We start from the raw sequence: 20,929 nt of genomic DNA, 5'->3' as shown, positions 1-20,929 counted from the left end.
CGTTTCATTGACCAGGGATATCCACGCCCCAGTTGTCGGGGCTTCACTAGCCAGCCATAGCCGGGCAATACAGACCCTAGCTAAAGCGCATAGGTTAATAACGTATCGTCTACTAGGTGGGTCCAAGGCTTCCTCGTCCACTATCAACAGAGTACAAAGCGCAGGAGTACACACGAAGGAGGGAATACCTGTGTCACACAGGATCCGTATAATCGCCGTCCAAAACACAGACACGCCAGGACACACCCACAGTAACTGCCAGAAGTCTGCATCCACGGCTCCAAATCTAGGGCATTGCGAGGTGTGGGCTCCCCCGATATGTGCTAATCTCACCGGGGTCATATACACCCTGTGTAGAATGTATAGTTGTATTTGCTGATATCTAACAGAGGAGGTGGAGATCCGATGGGCCCCTATGGCACTATTCCATGCATCATCCGGTAGCATGCCCACATCCGATTCCCACCTACCCCGAAGAGCCGTAAGAGGGTCATTATTTTGCATTAGCAGGATACGACCATATATCCTAGAAACTAAGTGTCCCGCGTCTAGCGTCTGCAACATTGTTTTAACCGGGGAGTCTATTAAGACTGGAGGGCCATTTGGGAACTGGGCTGCCAGCGCGTGTCTCAACCGTAGGAATTGAAAAAAGAACCGTGAGGGAATGTTGTGTGCGTGTTGAAGTTGTTGGAAAGAGTTGAGAACCCCATCACTATATATATGGCCCATAGATGATACTCCCCATCTTCCCCAAACCTCTCGGACCTGAAGCTGACACAGTTCAGGAAACCCATAAATATTATCCAGGGGGGTGTCAGGGTCGACGCCATGGCCCCGCATCACCGAGTGCACCATTTTCCACACCAGGATGGCTTGCTTAATAAGCGGTATCGTGGACATTTTAACACTGCCACAGAGAAGTAGCTGTAGTGGGGAGCCCCCCGGGTAGTCGTGATGCAACATCAGCGAATGCAAAGCCAGGGGATCGAGATCCCCAACCCACCCCCAGATATGTGTCAATTGCGCCGCGTAGTAGTAAAAACGGAAATTGGGGAGGGCCAGACCGCCCATTTCACGTGTTCTGGTCATGGTATCTAGTTTTAAGCGTGCACGTTTACTGGCCCACACCAGGGAGGAAATCAACCCATCTATTTGTTTAAAGATCTTCTGTGGAATATAGACGGGTGATTGCTGCAGGACATAGAGAAGCTTGGGCAGGAAGACCATTTTAACCATATTAACCCTCCCCGTGACTGTTAAGGGCAACTTACCCCACGTCTGCACCCGGCCACGGAGGTATATTATTTGAGGAGTAATATTGAGAGAAGAGAATTTTTGGGGGTCATTAGACACCCAAACCCCCAAATATTTGAATGATTCCACCCATTTCAGTGGAAGAACCATCAATGGGGAGGCAGGGGCCTCGCCCTTAAGTGGGATAATAAAGGATTTCTCCCAGTTTATCAGTAAGCCAGAGTATCGCCCAAACCCATCAATAATTTCCAAGATCCTAGGCATAGACTCAGCATAGCGATCCACAAACATCAGGATATCATCAGCGTATAGGGCCACTCTGTCCTCCCGAGCACCCACTTTAAGTCCATAAATACCCGCATCTGTTCTCAGAAGACATGCCAGGGGTTCAATGGCCATAGCAAACAGAGTAGGGGACAAGGGACAACCCTGTCGAGTGCCTCTAGACAGGGGAAAGGAGTGAGATACAAAACCATTGACCGCCACCTTTGCCGATGGAGAGGAATACATCAGTCGGACATATTTAATAAATTTCGGGCCGATGCCAAATCTACGCATAACTTCCCATAAGTATTCCCACTCCACAGAGTCAAAAGCCTTAGCGGCATCCAACGAAACAATGATGGAGGAGGAAGGGTCCGCCCGGGGGATTTGTAGGTGGGTAAACAAACGTCTGAGGTTAATGGAGGTCGATTTATTAGGCATAAATCCCGTTTGGTCCGGGTGTATAATTTGGGAAATAACTGTATTTAGTCTACCAGCCAATATCTTGGCCAAAATTTTAATGTCAGTGGGTAGGAGCGATATAGGGCGGTAGGATTCCACTCTCTTGGGATCCTTGTCAGGCTTAGGGAGAACCACAATCACTGCCTCCGCCATAGACGGGGGAAGAGAATTCTGTGTAAACATCTGGCTATATAACTCAAGTAGGTGGGGGACAAAAAAATCCAAGTTATGTTTATATACCTCGGATGGTATTCCATCTAATCCCGGGGCTTTACCACTAGGAGAGGCCTCAATCGCTGCTCTAACTTCATCAGGGGAAATGGGCGCCTCCAACAGGTCGCAGGCCTCCCCGGACAAGGTGGGGAAGCAGACATGGTCTAAATAATCATTTAACTGTGATGAGGTGCAATCTAATTTAGATTCATATAAGTGACTATAGAAGGATACAAATTCAGCCGTCATCTGTGGGGTCTGGGTCAGATGGACACCTTCAGCGCTCACAATCTCCACCACCACACTAGTAGGTCTGTCCCCCCGAGCCAGAGAAGCCAGATATGTCCCCGGCCTGTCCCCCGTGGCATAAAAGGCATGAGATGAGAATAGGAGTCTATGCTGAGTCTTTTCCATTAGGTAATCTCTCCATTCCCTCTGAGCCGACAACCAGGCCGACTTGGAGCTGGTCAAGGAATCCTGCAAATACTGTAGTTCTGCAGCGACACTCCGGGTCTCCAACTCCACCTCCCTTTTCTTATAGAAGGATTTTAATTCAGACACCCGTTTAATCAAGCTCCCCCGTAAAAAGGCCTTAAATGTGTCCCATAGGTTAGAGATAGACTGGTCGGTGCTATTCAGCTCGAAGAACTCCCGCCATGCGGCCACCATTTCAGATCCAGCGCCCATGTGAACAAGCCAGAATGGGTTAAATTTCCACACAGCTTGACCCTGATCACAATTAAAGTCTAAATTAAAGGTTAAGGGGGAGTGGTCTGATATACCTCTAGTCTCATATCTAATGTTACCGACGCGGGGAACCATATCACTCGAGAGGAGGACCAGGTCGATCCTAGAGAACGAAGAGTGGGAGTGTGAAAAACACGAGTATTGTTTAAGAGAAGGGTGTCTCAGTCTCCATGGATCGACCAGGCCCAACCCCGACACCACATTTGCAAACCCAGACCCCCCAGGACCTGCAGCAGACGGAGACATGGACAGCCTATCCACAGCCACGTCTAGCACATTATTGAAATCCCCCAGGCAAATAACAGACACCCCGGGAGACAAGGCCATGAACCCAGCAACCCTCTTAAGTACATCGGGAGAGTACGGAGGGGGCACGTAGACTGCCAGCAGGAGGACAGGAACATAAAATAACCTACATTTCAAGAACACATATCTCCCCCATGGATCCGTTTGTATAGATTCCATTACAAAAGGGACTGTCCGCTTAATAAGGACTGAGACCCCGCGCGAGGCGGACGTGTGCATAGAGTGGTATGCCCAACCCACCCAAGGCCTCTTCAAAGAGAGAATCTTGCTACCTACCAAATGCGTTTCCATAAGACAGACAATATCAGCAGCATAGTGTTTGAGCTGTCGGAGCACAAGAGACCTCTTAACTTTATCATTGAGCCCTCTCACATTCCACGAAACCACCTTAATCCCCGTCATAATACAGCAAAGGTATAATCAGTGCATCGCCCCGCGGCCGGCCAGCCCCGCCACATATAAATTCCGCAACCAGACACACGTGCTTGTATTGCATGATTGTAAACCACGTACTTTCTCTACATACATTTCCGCTCAAAGAACAAACATAACCCAACTCCCTCCCCTTCCCCCCACCCTGTATACCACCCCCAACATGCAGCATACTTGGATCCCAAAACTGAGTGATCATACCAAAAACTTAATATAAACCTAACTGTATTGCACCATCAACCAGTGCAAACACTTCTTGATCGGGGCCAAGAATATAATGGCTCTCGGGAATAGAGAACAACTATTAAAACAGCAAAATGAGAAGGTTGCTCCCAGCCATTAACCTTTTCCCCCTCTAAAACAAAAACAAATGAGGGGGGATCATAAAGGTCCACCCCCTAGGTCCCACTGATATCAAAAATAAAAAACACACTCGGATATCAAAAAACCACCTATGTCAGGACAAGCATTCAGCAGTCCCCCCTCTCCCCCCATCCTCCCGCACAGAGACCGTTAATACAACAGGAAGAAAAGAGAGCATACGAACCCAAGGTATAACCAAACACAAGAACATATCAAGTATATCGTGATTGACTTAAAGGGTATACATATGTCCTGTCTAAGCTGCGATAATAATACAAAAGGGGCATTGGTAGCATTCAAACAGGCCCGCATCCTAACTCTTTGCAATATCTAACATATATGTCTAAAACAGACAGAATAATTAGCCATAAATGAGAGCATAGGAAAATCAGCTTCCAATAGCAGCCGGATAGTTACTAATCCGCAAGGGCACGTCTCGCCGGGAACCGTCTGTCCAGCCACACCGTGGCCTCCCGAGGGGTCGTGAAAAATTTTGTTTCCCCATCCGCCACTACCCGCAATCTGGACGGGAATAGCATGGCATACGGCAGTTCAAGTTCACGAAGTCTCCTTTTGACAGGAATAAACTGAGCCCTATCTTTTTGTACATCCACCGCAAAGTCTGGGAATACCGATATTGGCGATCCATTCCATTTCAGAGGGCCTTTAGTACGAGCCAGCCTCAGAACGGTGTCCCGATCCCGGTAATGAAGAAACTTTACAATAAAAGTGCGTGGTGGAGCCCCCGGCGGCAGCGGGCGCATCGGAACTCTATGGGCCCGTTCAACAGTGAAATAAGGCGAGAATTCCTCAGATCCGAAAAAATCACGGAGCCATTTTACAATAAATTCCTCGGGAGCGGAGCCCTCTTCTTTTTCAGGCAGGCCAATGAAGCGGACGTTATTGCGCCGCAGACGCCCCTCTACATCCGTGAGCTTTTTGCGTACATCATTCATCTGGGACTCCAAAGCATCGGTGCGGTGACCCAGCGGACCAACGGCATCTTCAATATTGGAAATACGGGTCTCCGCTTCTCCCACTCTCTCTCTCACCCGTTGGAGGTCTTGATGAATAATGGAGAGGTCGGATTGTACCTGCCCGATTTTGTCAGCCAGACGCACTTCACTGGCATTTACCGCGTCTAATACTCTCTGCAGTGCAGCATCCGGAGGGTCAGAGGATACGGAGCTATAGGCAGGAGATGGAGGCGATGTCTCGGATCTCGTGGTCTCCCCTCTCCGCTGCTGGGGACCTTGGTCGCGGACAAACTTATCCATCGATCCCGCCGCCGCCCCGGTCTGACGACCTTTCACCATTTTAGACAGCACGATGTTGGTTCTCCTGGGCTGCCGGTCTTATCAAAGCAAATATAGGCAGAGCAGGCAAACTATAGATATGTATAAACAGCCAGCAGGGCCACCCTTTCCGGATATATTGTAGTGTGACCGGCCACTTCAGCAAAAGTATAGGGATTATCCCTCTCAACCAGAGTTGTAGGATTTATAATACCTTCCCCAGCACCTGACTCCCAGTGTGAGTGTAGCAGATGGAGTCTATAAAATGGCTGACAAGGCAATCTCCCCTCAGGGACTCAGAGGACCTCTCTCTCTCCCAGATTTCTCCCACAATTGCAGTGGTGCCCCACTTCCAGACTTTGGCTGCTGATATGCGTCCCACAGAAGTTTTACAGGCGGCGGCGGATAGCGGAGCCGCACTTCCGGTTTCGCGGGTGTCGCGTCCCTGCAGCAAGGGAGACGAGACAGGAGATCTCACCCGCAGCTTCCCCCGGACCTCACAGGTGATCAGCAGGGCTACAGCGGAGCGCCCGGCTCTCTCTTCTCCCCGGCGCCTCGGATGGCCGCAGCGAGCGGTTGACGGGGAAGCTCACGGAGCCGAACTTCCGGTCCCCACACGTGGCAGCGGCACCCGGCACAGAGCAGGGCCCGCCGGAGTCCGGAGCTCCTGGGCCTCCAAAGATAGCGGCAGCGGCTGCACTTTCACTGCAGGGGGGAGCAGGGAGCCTTAATAAAGATGTGGCTGCAAAATGGGACCCAGAGGGGGAATCAGGATATACGTGCAGGATATAGTGGCTGGGGAGCTGCACAGAGTGTGTGCTACTCCATGCCTGTCCTGGCCACGCCCCCCCGAAACTAGTAATTTCTAAGCGGTTACTAATGGCGTACCCTTTCCCGCCAACGGATAGGCTACGCTGGGAGACATCCCCTAAGGTGGACAAAGCGCTCACACGCTTATCAAAAAAGGTGGCACTGCCGTCTCAGGATACGGCCGCCTTAAAGGAGCCTGCAGATAGAAAGCAGGAGGCTATCCTGAAGTCTGTATACACACTCAGGTGCTATACTGAGACCTGCTATTGCTTCAGCATGGATGTGTAGTGCTGCAGCAGGATGGTCTGATTCCCTGTCAGATAACATTGATTCCCTTGACAGGGATACTATTTTGCTAACTATAGAGCATATTAAAGACGTAGTCTTATATATGAGAGATGCACAGAGGGACATTTGCCGGCTGGCATCTAGAATTAATGCAATGTCCATTTCTGCCAGGAGAGTATTATGGACTCGGCAGTGGACAGGTGATGCTGATTCTAAAAGGCACATGGAAGTTTTGCCTTATAAGGGTGAGGAATTGTTTGGGGACGGTCTCTCGGACCTCGTGTCCACAGCAACAGCTGGGAAGTCGACTTTTTTACCTCAGGTCCCCTTACAGCCTAAGAAAGCACTGTATTATCAAGTACAGTCCTTTCGGCCTCAGAGAGGCAAGCGGGTCAGAAGCGCGTCTTTTCTGCCCAGAGGCAGGGGTAGAGGGAAAAAGCTGCACCAGACAGCCAGTTCACAGGAACAAATATCCTCCCCTGCTTCCACTAAGTCCACCGCATGATGCTGGGGCTCCACAGGTGGAGCCAGGTGCGGTGGGGGCCCGTCTCCGGAACTTCAGCGACCAGTGGGTTCGCTCACAGGTGGATCTCTGGGTTCTACAGGTATCTCAGGGATACAAGCTGGAGTTCGAGACGTCTCCCCCTCGCCGTTACCTCAAATCAGCCTTGCCTGCTACTCCCAAGGAAAGGGAGGTAGTACTGGTGGCAAGTCACAAGCTGTACCTCCAGCAGGTGATAATCAAAGTTCCTCTCCTTCAACAGGGACGAGGTTACTATTCCACAATGTTTGTGATACCGAAACCAGACGGTTCGGTGAGACCCATTCTAAATTTGAAATCCTTGAACACTTATATAAGGAAGTTCAAGTTCAAAATAGAATCGCTCAGGGCGGTTATTGCAAGCCTGGAAGAGGGGGATATTATGGTGTCACTGGACATCATGGATGCTTACCTACATGTCCCCATTTACCCACCTCACCAGGAGTACCTCTAGGTTGTGGTACAGAACTGCCATTACCAATTCCAGACGTTGCCGTTTGGTCTGTCCACGGCACCAAGGGTATGTTCCAAGGTAATGGCCAAAATGATGATACTCCTTCGAAAGAAGGGAGTTATAATTATCCCGTACTTGGACGATCTCCTTATAAAGGCGAGGTCCAAGGAGCAGTCGTTGATCGGAGTAGCACTATCTCAGGAAGTGCTACAACAGCACGGCTGGATTCTGAATATCCCAAAGTCGCAGCTGGTTCCTACGACGCGGCTGCTGATATTGGGCATGTTTCTGGACACAGAACAGTAGAAGGTGTTTCTCCCGGAGGAGAAGGCCAAGGAGTTGTCATCTCTGGTCAGAGACCCCCTGCAACCAATACAGGTGTCGGTGCATCATTGCACGCGAATCCTGGAAAAGATGGTAGCTTCTTTCGAAGCAATTCCCTTCGGCAGGTTCCATGCAAGGAACTTTCAGTGGGACCTGTTAGACAAGTGAGGATCGCATCGGCTGATCACCCTGTCCCCGAGGGCCAGGGTGTCTCTGCTGTGGTGGCTGCAGAGTGCTCATCTTCTCGAGGGCCGCAGATTCTGCATTCAGGACTGGGTCCTGGTGACCACGGATGCAAGCCTCCGAGGTTGGGGAGCAGTCACTCAGGGAAGAAACTTCCAAGGACAATGGTCGAGTCAGGAGACAATGCCCTAAGGCAAGCAGAACCCCTGCTTCAAAACCAGCCGGTGCTGATTCAGTCAGACAACATCACGGCTGTCGCCCATGTAAACCGATAAGGCGGCACAAGAAGCAGGATGGCGTTGGCAGAAGCCACAAGGATTTTCCGATGGGCGGAGTATCACGTGCTAACACTGTCAGCAGTGTTCATTCCGGGTGTGGAAAACTAGGAAGCAGACTTCCTCAGCAGGCACGACCTCCACCCGGGAGAGTGGCGACTTCATCCAGAAGTCTTCACGCAGATTGTGAACCGTTGGGAACGGCCACAGGTGGACATGATGGCGTCCCGCCTCAACAAAAAGCTAAAAAAGTATTGCACCAGGTCAAGACACCCTCAGGCGATAGCTGTTGACGCACTAGTGACACCGTGGGTGTACCAGTCGGTTTATGTGTTCCCTCCTCTTCCTCTCATACCCAAGGTACTGAGATAGTAGGTAAGAGAGGAGTAAGAACTATACTCGTAGTTCCGGATTGGCCAAGAAGAACTTGGTACCCAGAACTACAAGAAATGATCTCGGAGGACCCATGACCTCTGTCTCTCAGACAGGACCTGTTACTGCAGGGGCCCTGTCTGTTCCAAGACTTACCGCGGCTGCGTTTGAAGGCTTGGCGGTTGAACGCCGGATCCTAACGGAAAAGGGCGTTCCAGATAAAGTGATTCCTACGCTGTTAAAGGCTAGGAAAGACGCTGCCTGAAGTTCAGACGTTGTTAAGGGAGTGCTGCATATTCAGCCCCCTTTTGTGCCTCCAGTGGCACCTTGGGATCTCAACGTAGTGATGGATTTCCTAAAATCACATTGTTTTGAGCCACTTCAGAACGTGGAGTTGAAGTATCTCACGTGGAAAGTGGTCATATATATTTGGCCTTGGCTTCGGTTAGGCGTGTGTCAGAATTGGCGGCTTTGTCATGTGAAAGCCCTTATCTGATCTTCCATAGGGACAGGGCAGAATTGAGGATTCGTCCCCAATTTCTCCCTAAGGTGGTATCAGCGTTTCATTGAACCAACCTATTGTGGTGCCTGCGGCTACTCGGGACTTGGAGGCCTCCAAGTTGCTGGGTGTAGTCCGGGCCCTGAAAATCTATGTTTCCATGATGGCTAGAGTCAGAAATACTGACTCGCTGTTTATCCTGCATGCACCCAACAAGCTGGGTGCTCCTGCTTCTAAGCAGACTATTGCTCGCTGGATCTGTAGCACGATTCACCTTGCACATTCTGCGGCTGGACTGCCGCATCCTAAATCAGTAAAAGCCCATTCCACGAGGAAGGGGGCTCTTCTTGGGCGGCTGCCCAAGGGGTCTCGGAATTACAACTTTGCCGAGCTGCTACCTGGTCGGGGTCAAACACGTTTGCAAAATTCTACAAGTTTGATACCCTGGTTGAGGAGGACCTTGAGTTTGCTCATGCGGTGCTGCAGAGTCATCCGCACTCTCCCGCCCGTTTGGGAGCTTTGGTATAATCCCCATGGTCCTTACGGAGTACCCAGCATCCACTAGGACGTCAGAGAAAATAAGAATTTACTCACCGGTAATTCTATTTCTCGTAGTCCGTAGTGGATGCTGGGAGCCCGTCCCAAGTGCGGATTTTCTGCAACACTTTTATATAGTTATTGCTTAACTAAAGGGTTATTGTTGTGAGCCATCTATTCAGTGAGGCTCAGTTGTTATTCATACTGTTAACTGGGTATAGTTATCACGAGTTGTACGGTGTGATTGGTGTGGCTGGTATGAGTCTTACCCTGGATTCCAAATCCTTTCCTTGTAGTGTCAGCTCTTCCGGGCACAGTTTCCCTAACTGAGGTCTGGAGGAGGGGCATAGAGGGAGGAGCCAGTGCACACCAGATAGTACCTAATCTTTCTTTTAGAGTGCCCAGTCTCCTGCGGAGCCCGTCTATTCCCCATGGTCCTTACGGAGTACCCAGCATCCACTACGGACTACGAGAAATAGAATTACCGGTGAGTAAATTCTTATTTTTTTCTCTGTGTATTTCAGTCACCATATACCACTTAAATCCTCTGTCTGTGATCTGCATTTGCAGTCACACTCCACAAGGGTTTTTTGTCAGGTACTGTGACTGGCTAGATTGTACTATTACGTCCTAGGGCTACATTTTCAAATACTGTCTGCTTCACAGGGTGGGAGATCTGTGGCTGATCCTGTGTCATGCAGTGCTGACGCCATGGATTTATCTGAGGAAAATATTCCAGCTGAGAGTCCAGGTGCTGGGGGTTCTGTATCCCTCAGTCAGCATGCAGCACCGGTGGCACACCAAGACCCACCTTGGGCTGTTTTTTTCAAATTAACTGACTACGCTAGTAACGAGACCTGTGCCCCCTGTGGGACAGGGGCACATATTGTCCCTGTAGTTAATCCGCCATGGGCGGATACTCTGTCGACTCAGTTACAGCAGTTAAATCAGTCTTTGGCTAAACAAAAGCCTGACCCTCGCCCTCCTAGGACCAAAAGGTCATCTAAGCGGGCCATTTCTACCTCACAATCCACTCATGTTTCGGATAATTCATCCAATGAAGATGGGGCATATACTGATCCATCAGACACTGATGCTGATGCTTTTGATTGGGAATCTACAACACAGGTTGATGTTCCTTACCTCTTGGAGGCTATAAAACTGATTCTTCAGATTGATGATAACACTGACCCTCCAAATACGTCTAAGAAACCTGATAAGTTCAAACGTCAGAAGGTCACTAAATTAGTTTTGCCACTTTCTGACCATTTAGTTGACATACGTCAGGAATCCTGGGAGTCTCCAGGAAAGAAATTCTCCCTGTCTAAAAAGATGCTAGCTCGTTATCCCCTCGCTGCAGAGTTAAGTAAAAATTCGGAAACACCACCTCTGGTGGACTCGCATGTTGCACGTCTTGTGGTGTCTTTTACTCTGCCTGTCACTACCGTCACCTCTCTGAAGGAACCGACGGATAAGTGTGTGGAGGGTTGCTTGAAGTCTATTTACACTCTTGCAGGTGCAAGATAGACCCACTATCGCAGCTTCTTGGGCTGCAAAAGGTATTGAAGCCTGGGTTCAAGCACTGGAGGCAGAGCTACCTCTGAATATTTCTGATAATGCCCGACAGTGTCTCTCATATATTACCACAGCCTCTCATTACATTCAAGAGGCGGCCTATGATGTCGGTGTTTCTAGTGGCCAAAGCATCTACTACATCCATCCTGGCTCGCCGGATTCTGTGGTTGCTGTCCTGGTCTGTGGACCTGGACTCTAAAAAGACCTTGGAGGTGATCCCTTTTAAGGGAAACATTCTTTTTGGGGAAGACTGCATGTCTGCCAAGTACTAATCCTTCGGCTCCAAAGGCTAAGAGTACCACCTTTCGTTCCTTTCGACCTCCAAGTAAAGCAAAGGGTCAGGCGTACCCGAAACAGGCTCGCACTTCCAAAACCTCTTAAGCCCAAACCTAAACGTTCCTGGGCTGCCCGTCAGCCTGCTTCCAAACCAGACAAGCCTGCTGCATGACGGAGCGGGCCTCCCCCTGGGGGACCACAGGGTGGGAGGCCGACTTCTGCGGTTCGCTCAAGTATGGTTACAGACCACTTCAGAAGCCTGGGTGAGGGAAGTCGTCACTCACGTATAAGCCATCTCTTTCAAGACACGTCCCCCTCGCCAGTTTTGCTCGATGGATATCCCTTCGGATCCGTTAAAAGCAAAAACTCTACGTTTGGTGGTACAATCCCTGCTGGACACGAGTGATAGTGCCGGTGCCTCTGTCTCAGAGAGGCAGGGGTTACCATTCAACGCTGTTCCTAGTTTCGAAACCGAATGGATCCTCCAGGCCCATTCTCAACCTCAAGTCTTTGAACAAATTTGTAACTGTTTCCAAAGTCCGTATGGAAACTCTTCGCTCTATTCTGGCTTTGGAGCCCATGGACATACAGGATGCTTACCTACACATACCTATTGCCATGTCACATCAGCAATCCCTGCAGTTTGCTATTGGCAACCTCCATTATCGATTCCAAGCCTTGCCTTTTGGACTGACCACGGCTCCACGGATCTTCACCAAGGTCATGGCGGTCATGAAGGCCCTTCTCCACCGTCAGGGTATCAGGATCCTGCCGTATCTGAACGACTTGTTGATCCCGGCAAACTCCACAGATGTTCTTCTCCGTCATCTGGAACTGATGGTCCAATTCCTACAAGCCCACGGGTGGCTCATCAACTGGAAGAAGTCCTCGCTTGTCCCTGCTCAGAGCATTGTGCACCTGGGGCATTACTGGACACACACAAGCAACGTTTGTTCTTGTCTCCTGAAACTTCAGGACAAGAGAAGATGCTTCCTCTCTCGCCCTAGAGTGTTGATACACTTGGCGATGCAAGTACTAGGTCTCATGGTGTCGGCTTTCGACATGGTAGAGTACACTCAATTTCATTCTCGCCCTCTGCAGCGGTTAATCCTTTCCAAGTGGGACGGCCTGCCTCACCAGATCAGGACTCGCATGATCTCCTTGACTCTGGAACTTCGTCCATCTCTGAGCTGGTGGCTCCAGGGCCAACGATTGATCAGGGGTCGTCCCTTCTGGATCTCCAACTGGGTCCTCCTAATGACGGATGCCAGTCTGTGGGGTTGGGGCGCGGTGTTGGAGCAACACTCTCTTCAGGGTCAGTGGACCAGGGAGGAATCTCTCCTCCCGATAAATATTCTGGAGCTGCGGGCAGTGTTCAATGCTCTGAAACTGGCCCTGCCTCTGGTACAGAACAGGCCTGTTTAGGTACAGTCAGACAACGCAACCACGGTGGCGTACATAAATCATCAAGGCAGCTATCAAAGCCGCATGGCAATGTTGGAAGTATCAAGGATTCTTCTTTGGGCGGAACGCCATCTGCCGGCCATATCGGCAGTGTTCATTACGGGGTTCGTCAACTGGGAAGCGGACTTCCTCAGTTGTCAGGACGTACACGCCGGAGAGTGGAGTCTTCATCCGGAAGTCTTTCAACTCCTAGTGGACAAGTGGGGTCTACCAGATGCAGACCTGATGGCGTCTCGACACAATCACAAGGTTCCGGTCTTCGGAGCAAGGACAAGGGATCCTCAAACAGCGTTCGTGGACGCACTGGCAATTCCATGGAACTTTCGGCTGCAGTACGTGTTCCCTCCGGTGTCACTCCTGCCCAGGGTGATAAGGAAGTTCAAGCAAGAAGGAGTAATACTACTTCTAATCGCTCCAGCGTGGCCCAGGCGGCATTGGTTCTCAGACCTGCAGGGTCTCTCGGTAGCGCGTCCTCTTCTACTTCTGCAACACCCAGACCTCCTTGTTCAGGGCCCTTGTGTCTACCAGGATCTGGCCCGACTGGCTTTGATGGCGTGGCTCTTGAGGCTTCAGTCCTGAGGGCAAAAGGATTTTCTGAGGCGGTCATTCAAACAATGTTGAAAGCCCGTAAACCGGCCTCGGCTCAGATTTATTATAGGGTATGGAACTCTTACTTCACCTGGTGTGCGGCTAAGAATTATGATGCTTACAAGTTAAGTACTGCCAAACTTTTGGCCTTTCTGCAACAGGGCCTGGACTTAGGCCTTCGTCTGGCCTCCCTCAAGGTTCATATTTCAGCCTTGTCGGTTTGGTTTCAGAGAAAAATTGCGTCTCTGCCTGATGTTCATACTTTCACTCAGGGTGTTTTACGGATTCAGCCTCCCTATGTCCCTCCTGTGGCTCCTTGGGATTTGTCTGTTGTTCTGAATGTGGACCTTAAATGGCTTACGCTTAAGATCTTGTTTTTGCTGGCTATTGCCTGTGCTCGAAGGGTTTCAGACTTTGGTTCCTTGTCTTGTCGATCACCCTTTTTGATTTATCACCGTGACCGTGCGGTTCTTAGAACTCGCCCTGGTTATATACCTAAGGTGGTGTCGTCTTTCGACCTTAACCAAGAGATTGTGGTTCCGGCCTTTATCTCTCCTGGTTTGTCCTCCAAAGAACGGTCTTTGGATGTGGTACGGGCTCACCGTATATATATGTAAAGAGAACCGCCTCTCTTAGGAGATCTGATTCTCTCTTTGTTCTTTTTGGTTTTCACAAACCTGGCTAGCCTGCGAATAAGGAAACCTTGGCCAGATGGATTAGGATCGTGATTGCACAAGTTATGCGTAGGCTGGACTTCCAGTTCCTGCTACTATCAAGGCCCATTCTACTCGGTCTGTTGGACCTTCTTGGGCGGCCCGCCGTGGCGCGTCCCTAGAACAATTGTGCAAGGCGGCTACGTGGTCCTCAGTGAAAACGTTCATTAGGTTATATGCCTTTGATACTTCCGCCTCCCAGGATGCTTCCTTTGGACGCCGGGTTCTTGTGCCCACTACACTGCATCCCCTCCCTTGAGGAACTGCTTTAGGACATCCTCGATGTTATCCCCTGTGGAATACCAGTGTACCCCGCTGCAGAAAAGGAGATTTATGGTAAGACCTACCATTGTTAAATCTTTCTGCGAGGTACACTGGATTCCACAGGGCGCCAACCCTGACGCACTTAGCTTCTTTGAGTTTGTATGGCGTTAGCCGCTGGTACCTTCTGTTGTGAGAATGTGGTTCTCTGTGGCTAACTACTATCGTCTCTTTTACCTGCTTCTGCATTGGACTGGTTATCAAAACTGAGCTCCAGTGCCTGGAGGCGGGGATATAGAGGAGGCGGTGCAGTGCATCCTGGGAACAGTCAAAGCTTTGGTGCCTCGGATCAAGATCCAACTCTACACCCCAATGTTAATCCCTGTGAAATCCAGTGTACCTCTCAGAAAGAGATTTCACAATGATAAGTCTTACCATAAATCTCCGTTTTAATACTACCATCTTTATAATACTAAAAGCTTATAAACTGGTAAGGGGATTGAACCCATTTGTTTCAATGGCCCCATATCATGTTTGGGTTGTGCTGTGGTTTTCCTCTGTTACCTGCTTCATGCACTCACGTTCACCTTAGGAGAACAAATTGAAATCCGTTTTTAGGGGGTCATTCCGAGGTGATCGCTCGCTAGCTACTTTTAGCAGCCGTGCAAACGCATTGTCGCCGTCCACTGGGGAGTGTATTTTCGCTTTGCAGAAGTGCAAACACTTATGCAGCAGAGCGCCTGCAAAATCATGTCGTACAAGACCAGTCCTGTAATTACTCTTCGTGTGCGTTGATTCTAACGACAGAAGGACGGCTTTTAACGTCACACACTCGGCTAGCGTTCGCCCAGCCACGCCTGCATTTTCCCTGAAGCGCCTGCGTTTTTCTAAGCACTCCCTGAAAACGGTCGGTTGACACCCAGAAACGCCCACATGTCAATCTTCCTGCGTTTGCCCGTGCGACTGAAAGCTTCGCTAGAACCTGTGCAAAACCACAAAGGACTTTGTACCGGTACGTCGTGCGTGCGCATTGCGGTGCATATGCATGCACAGAAATGCAGATTTTTAGCTTGTTCGCTGCGCAGTGAACAACGGCAGCTAGCGATCAACTCGGAATGACCCCCTTAATGCAAACCTAGTAAGTATCCTAACTCACTTGATCAGTATTTACAAATATAATTGATGCCTCCTAAGTTGCATACACACTTAGCGATATAGGCCCTCATTCCGAGTTGTTCGCTCGGTAAATTTCATCGCATCGCAGCGATTTTCCGCTTAGTGCGCATGCGCAATGTCCGCACTGCGACTGCGCCAAGTAAATTTGCTATGAAGTTAGGATTTTTACTCACGGCTTTTTCTTCGCTCAGGCAATCGTAGTGTGATTGACAGGAAATGGGTGTTTCTGGGCGGAAACAGGCCGTTTTATGGGCGTGTGGGAAAAAACGCTACCGTTTCCGGAAAAAACGCAGGAGTGGCTGGAGAAACGGGGGAGTGTCTGGGCGAACGCTGGGTGTGTTTGTGACGTCAAACCAGGAACGACAAGCACTGAACTGATCACAGATGCCGAGTAAGTCTGAAGCTACTCTGAAACTGCTAAGAAGTTTGTAATCGCAAAATTGCGAATACGTCGTTCGCAATTTTAAGATGCTAAGATTCACTCCCAGTAGGCGGCGGCTTAGCGTGAGCAACTCTGCTAAAATCGCCTTGCGAGCGAACAACTCGGAATGACCTCCATAGTAAGCAATATCGCTCATTTTCCCCCTCCTGAGCGATATGGTTTACTATATCGCCTAGTGTTTATGCAACTGACAACGGCCGATGCGCAGCCCTGTGGGTTGTTAACGACCCTTATGACGGCTGTACATGCAGCTCAATTTGGACTCCTCGTCCAAAGCTACATGTACAGCCCGGCTGCGGCATGACGTCACTGTGCGATATCGCACAGTGTGTATGCCCGCCGTTGGGTGGCCCAGGCCGGAAGGGGACACACTAGGCGATGCCGCTCACTGAGCAATGGTGGTCATTCCGAGTTGTTCGCTCGTTGCCGATTTTCGCTATATTGCGATTAGTCGCTTACTGCGCATGCGCAAGGTTCGCAGAGCGCATGCGCTTAGTTATTTTACACAAAAGTTAGGTATTTTACTCACGGCATAACAAGGATTTTTCATCGTTCTGGTGATCGTACTGTGATTGACAGGAAGTGGGTGTTTCTGGGCGGAAATTGACCGTTTTCTGGGCGTGTGCGAAAAAACGCTGGCGTTTCTGGGAAAAATGCGGGAGTGTCTGCAGAAACGGGGGAGTGTCTGGGCGAACGCTGGGTGTGTTTGTGACGTCAAACCAGGAACGAAACTGACTGAACTGATCGCAATGGCTGAGTAAGTCTGGAGCTACTCAGAAACTGCTAAAAAATTTCTATTCGCAATTCTGCGAATCTATCGTTCGTAATTCTGCTAAGCTAAGATACAGTCCCAGAGGGCGGCGGCTTAGCGTGTGCAATGCTGCTAAAAGCAGCTAGCGAGCGAACAACTCTGAATGAGGGCCAATACCCACCTATACCTTTTGAATCCAGCTCCGTTTAATGGCCTCTTGTTCTTGCGATTACATAGAGTAAATGTACAAAGCGCATAATGTTCTGTGGGATTATGTCATATGCCAGGCATACACAGTCAGAAAAAATGCCTGTCAGACAGACATACTTTTTTTTTTTTTTTATCTGACAGACTGTGAACTAGTATATAACGTGTCTATACACTGTGAGAGATCTCATTGTTTACGGCCACAATATCCGGCTTCCTCCACAGGGGAAAATACCTTTCTCTGTTCTTCCTACTTAAAAGAACAAGGTTAACTGCCTGATGTGGCCCAAATAATTGTGTAATGTATGGCCAGCTGCCTTCATCAGTTGAATTTAGTGCACATAATACTATGTGTTTTCGGTGTCATTACACCAATCACCGTGTTCCTCTAATGCTATGTGGTAATAATCCAAACAGCTGACATAAAATGAAATTGAGGAATAATGACTTATGTATAACTTTTTCTCTATAGAGCAATCTCCATCAAAGCCACGCAAGGCACCGCCTCTGGCCACTGCTCCCGCCAGAAAATCCCGGCCTAGCACCACTAAGAAGTAAGATATTTTAGATTTAATTTTTATAGTTCATTCTCAGTATGCAATATATTGCTAAAATATTAAATTGCGTATTTATTATCACTCTTTTCCTTCAATCAGGTCACCGCTTGATGATGCCTTCTTCAGTCAGCTAGCACAAGAAGCTGCACAGGTGACAATGATAGCTCTAAAAAAATGAAAGACTTACAGGAAGGTGTGGGGAAAGGGGATTGGGAAAAGGACTGTATTAAATTAACCTATTATACATTAATAGTACAGCCTGTGTAAAAGACTAATCTGCAATGTACAGGTATTAACAAACAAGCCATTCTTACAAAATAAACAAAAATACTGTCTGACACCCATTCTGCGTTATGACTTTTTCCGAGAAATTCTACAGATATAACACATAATAACTGCAACATGATTAGCATTAATGGGCGGGATGTAGTGGAGTCCGAGATCACCAGAGGCACAGGATGCTGGAAGATCTTGGACATTTTTTTAAAGGGACAATCCCTTACAAGTCATGGTCTGAGATTGGCCTTCATCCTGCATCTCTGGCGATCCCGAACTCTATTACATTTGTTTGTTCACCAATTGGTTTAATGTGCACTTATATATGTATGTGGGATCAGTATGAAATACCTACAATCAAAATCCCGACAAGAATTGACCGACGGTCAAAATCCAGACAAGTTCAAAATACTGACATTTAAAAAGTTGACGAGTTCTTCATTGTTTTTTCTATTTTTTTTGGTGTGTGTATGTCGACACGCCGACATGAACACCGCGCTCGCCATGCTTTGGGCACTATTATATTCCCCCTCCAGGTCCACTAGGATGGTAAAGTATAAACAAGTCGCTTTTGAAAATATAATGAAAAACTCTTGTCTACTTTTTGACCTGTCGACATTTTAAATGTCAGTATTATGACCTTGTCGGTATTTTAAATGTCTGGATTTTGACCATGTTTCGGGATTTTGTCTATCAGGATTTTGATTGTATGTAAATTAACCGCATCCCATGTATGTCACTTTAGTAAAATACTGTTTGGAGTAAATGCATGAAGCAGTGACAAGAGTAGAGTAGTGAGTCAGTGGAGAAGTTGCCCATGGCAACCAATCAGCTGCTCCGTATAATTTTATAGTATGCAAATTATAAATGTTACTTCAATGCTGATTAGTTGCCGTTGGCAACTTCTCCACTGGCTCACTTCTCCATTCTTATCACTGCTTCATACATTTATCCCTCTGTGACTTATCCACTGTACGCTACAGTTATGATCTAACAAGTGCGTTATATTGCATCGTGTTAATCTGTCTGGTTCTACCCATTGAGGAGACTTGCAGCTTTGACCAGCCCTGATGAGATTAATTAGAATAACTTAACGGCACATATTTACAAATTGGCATAAACAGTTTGAAGATGCGGGCAGTTTGCCTATGAAATGCATCACTATTGTTTATGCATGGCCTGCATTGATGTGCCGTATGTGAAATGATGAGCATCGTTTCCATGTGAAAAATCTTTATAAATTTGCAGCCTATGCCTCATGATTAATGCTTGCCCTTACAACTAACTTTCATGATTGTCTTTTGCCACTTTCTCCTGTTCTTTTATGTTTTGTGTGCTCTCCAGTCATCATCCCCCATCATATTTCTGCTCCGTATTGCATCCACAGTATTTCTCTGACGTCCTAAGTGGATGCTGGGGACTCCGTCAGGACCATGGGGAATAGCGGCTCCGCAGGAGACAGGGCACAAAAGTAAAAGCTTTAGGATCAGGTGGTGTGCACTGGCTCCTCCCCCTATGACCCTCCTCCAAGCCTCAGTTAGGTTTTTGTGCCCGGCCGAGAAGGGTGCAATCTAGGTGGCTCTCCTAAAGAGCTGCTTAGAGTAAAAGTTTTATTAGGTTTTTTATTTTCAGTGAGTCCTGCTGGCAACAGGCTCACTGCAACGAGGGACTTAGGGGAGAAGAAGTGAACTCACCTGCGTGCAGGATGGATTGGCTTCTTAGGCTACTGGACACTAGCTCTAGAGGGACGATCACAGGTACAGCCTGGATGGGTCACCGGAGCCGCGCCGCCGACCCCCTTGCAGATGCTGAAGAGAGAAGAGGTCCAGAAATCGGCGGCTGAAGACTTCTCAGTCTTCATGAGGTAGCGCACAGCACTGCAGCTGTGCGCCATTGCTCTCAGCACACTTCACACCAACGGTCACTGAGGGTGCAGGGCGCTGGGGGGGGGCGCCCTGGGCAGCAATGAAAGTACCTATACTGGCTAAAAATACATCACATATAGCCTCTGGGGCTATATGGATGTATTTAACCCCTGCCAGGTTGTCAGAAAAACGGGAGAAGAAGCCCGCCGAAAAGGGGGCGGGGCCTATTCTCCTCAGCACACAGCGCCATTTTCCCTCACAGAACTGCTGGTGGGAAGGCTCCCAGGCTCTCCCCTGCACTGCACTACAGAAACAGGGTTAAAACAGAGAGGGGGGGCACTTATTTGGCGATATGATTATATATTAAAATGCTATAAGGGAGGAACACTTATATAAAGGTTGTCCCTGTATAATTATAGCGTTTTGGTGTGTGCTGGCAAACTCTCCCTCTGTCTCCCCAAAGGGCTAGTGGGGTCCTGTCTTCTATCAGAGCATTCCCTGTGTGTGTGCTGTGTGTCGGTACGTGTGTGTCGACATGTATGAGGACGATGTTGGTGAGGAGGCGGAGCAATTGCCTGTAATGGTGATGTCACTCTCTAGGGAGTCGACACCGGAATGGATGGCTTATTTAGGGAATTACGTGATAATGTCAACACGCTGCAAGGTCGGTTGACGACATGAGACGGCCGGCAAACAAATTAGTACCTGTCCAGGCGTCTCAAACACCGTCAGGGGCTTTAAAACGCCCATTTACCTCAGTCGGTCGACACAGACACGGACACTGACTCCAGTGTCGACGGTGAAGAAACAAACGTATTTTCCTTTAGGGCCACACGTTACATGTTAAGGGCAATGAAGGAGGTGTTACATATTTCTGATACTACAAGTACCACAAAAAAGGGTATTATGTGGGGTGTGAAAAAACTACCTGTAGTTTTTCCTGAATCAGATAAATTAAATGAAGTGTGTGATGATGCGTGGGTTTCCCCCGATAGAAATTATTGGCGGTATACCTTTTCCCGCCAGAAGTTAGGGCGCGTTGGGAAACACCCCTTAGGGTGGATAAGGCGCTCACACGCTTATCACAAGTGGCGTTACCGTCTCCAGATACGGCCGCCCTCAAGGAGCCAGCTGATAGGAGGCTGGAAAATATCCTAAA

General features: G+C 48.9%; 1 protein-coding gene across 4 annotated transcripts in view; it reads left to right on the top strand.

Annotated features, from left to right (window-relative positions):
• Positions 1–20,929, top strand: part of FBF1 (Fas binding factor 1) — a 207,469-nt gene that overhangs the window by 6,646 nt on the left and 179,894 nt on the right. For 3 of the 4 annotated variants that reach the window (XR_010243855.1, XR_010243854.1, XM_063960539.1), the window contains exons 4-5: positions 17,545–17,626; positions 17,729–17,780. Coding sequence is in view for 2 of the 4 variants with exons in the window: in XM_063960539.1 (XP_063816609.1) it covers positions 17,545–17,626; positions 17,729–17,780 (134 nt within the window). In the remaining 2 variants the exon portion in view is untranslated. Of the gene's footprint in view, positions 1–16,041; positions 16,064–17,544; positions 17,627–17,728; positions 17,781–20,929 lie in introns of those variants that run through there. The other variant, XM_063960540.1, reaches the window with a different exon arrangement.

This window comes from Pseudophryne corroboree, chromosome 3 (assembly GCF_028390025.1).
Source record: "Pseudophryne corroboree isolate aPseCor3 chromosome 3, aPseCor3.hap2, whole genome shotgun sequence".
Taxonomy (NCBI): Eukaryota; Metazoa; Chordata; class Amphibia; order Anura; family Myobatrachidae; genus Pseudophryne; species Pseudophryne corroboree.
This window is presented reverse-complemented; position numbering and strand designations above follow the sequence as displayed.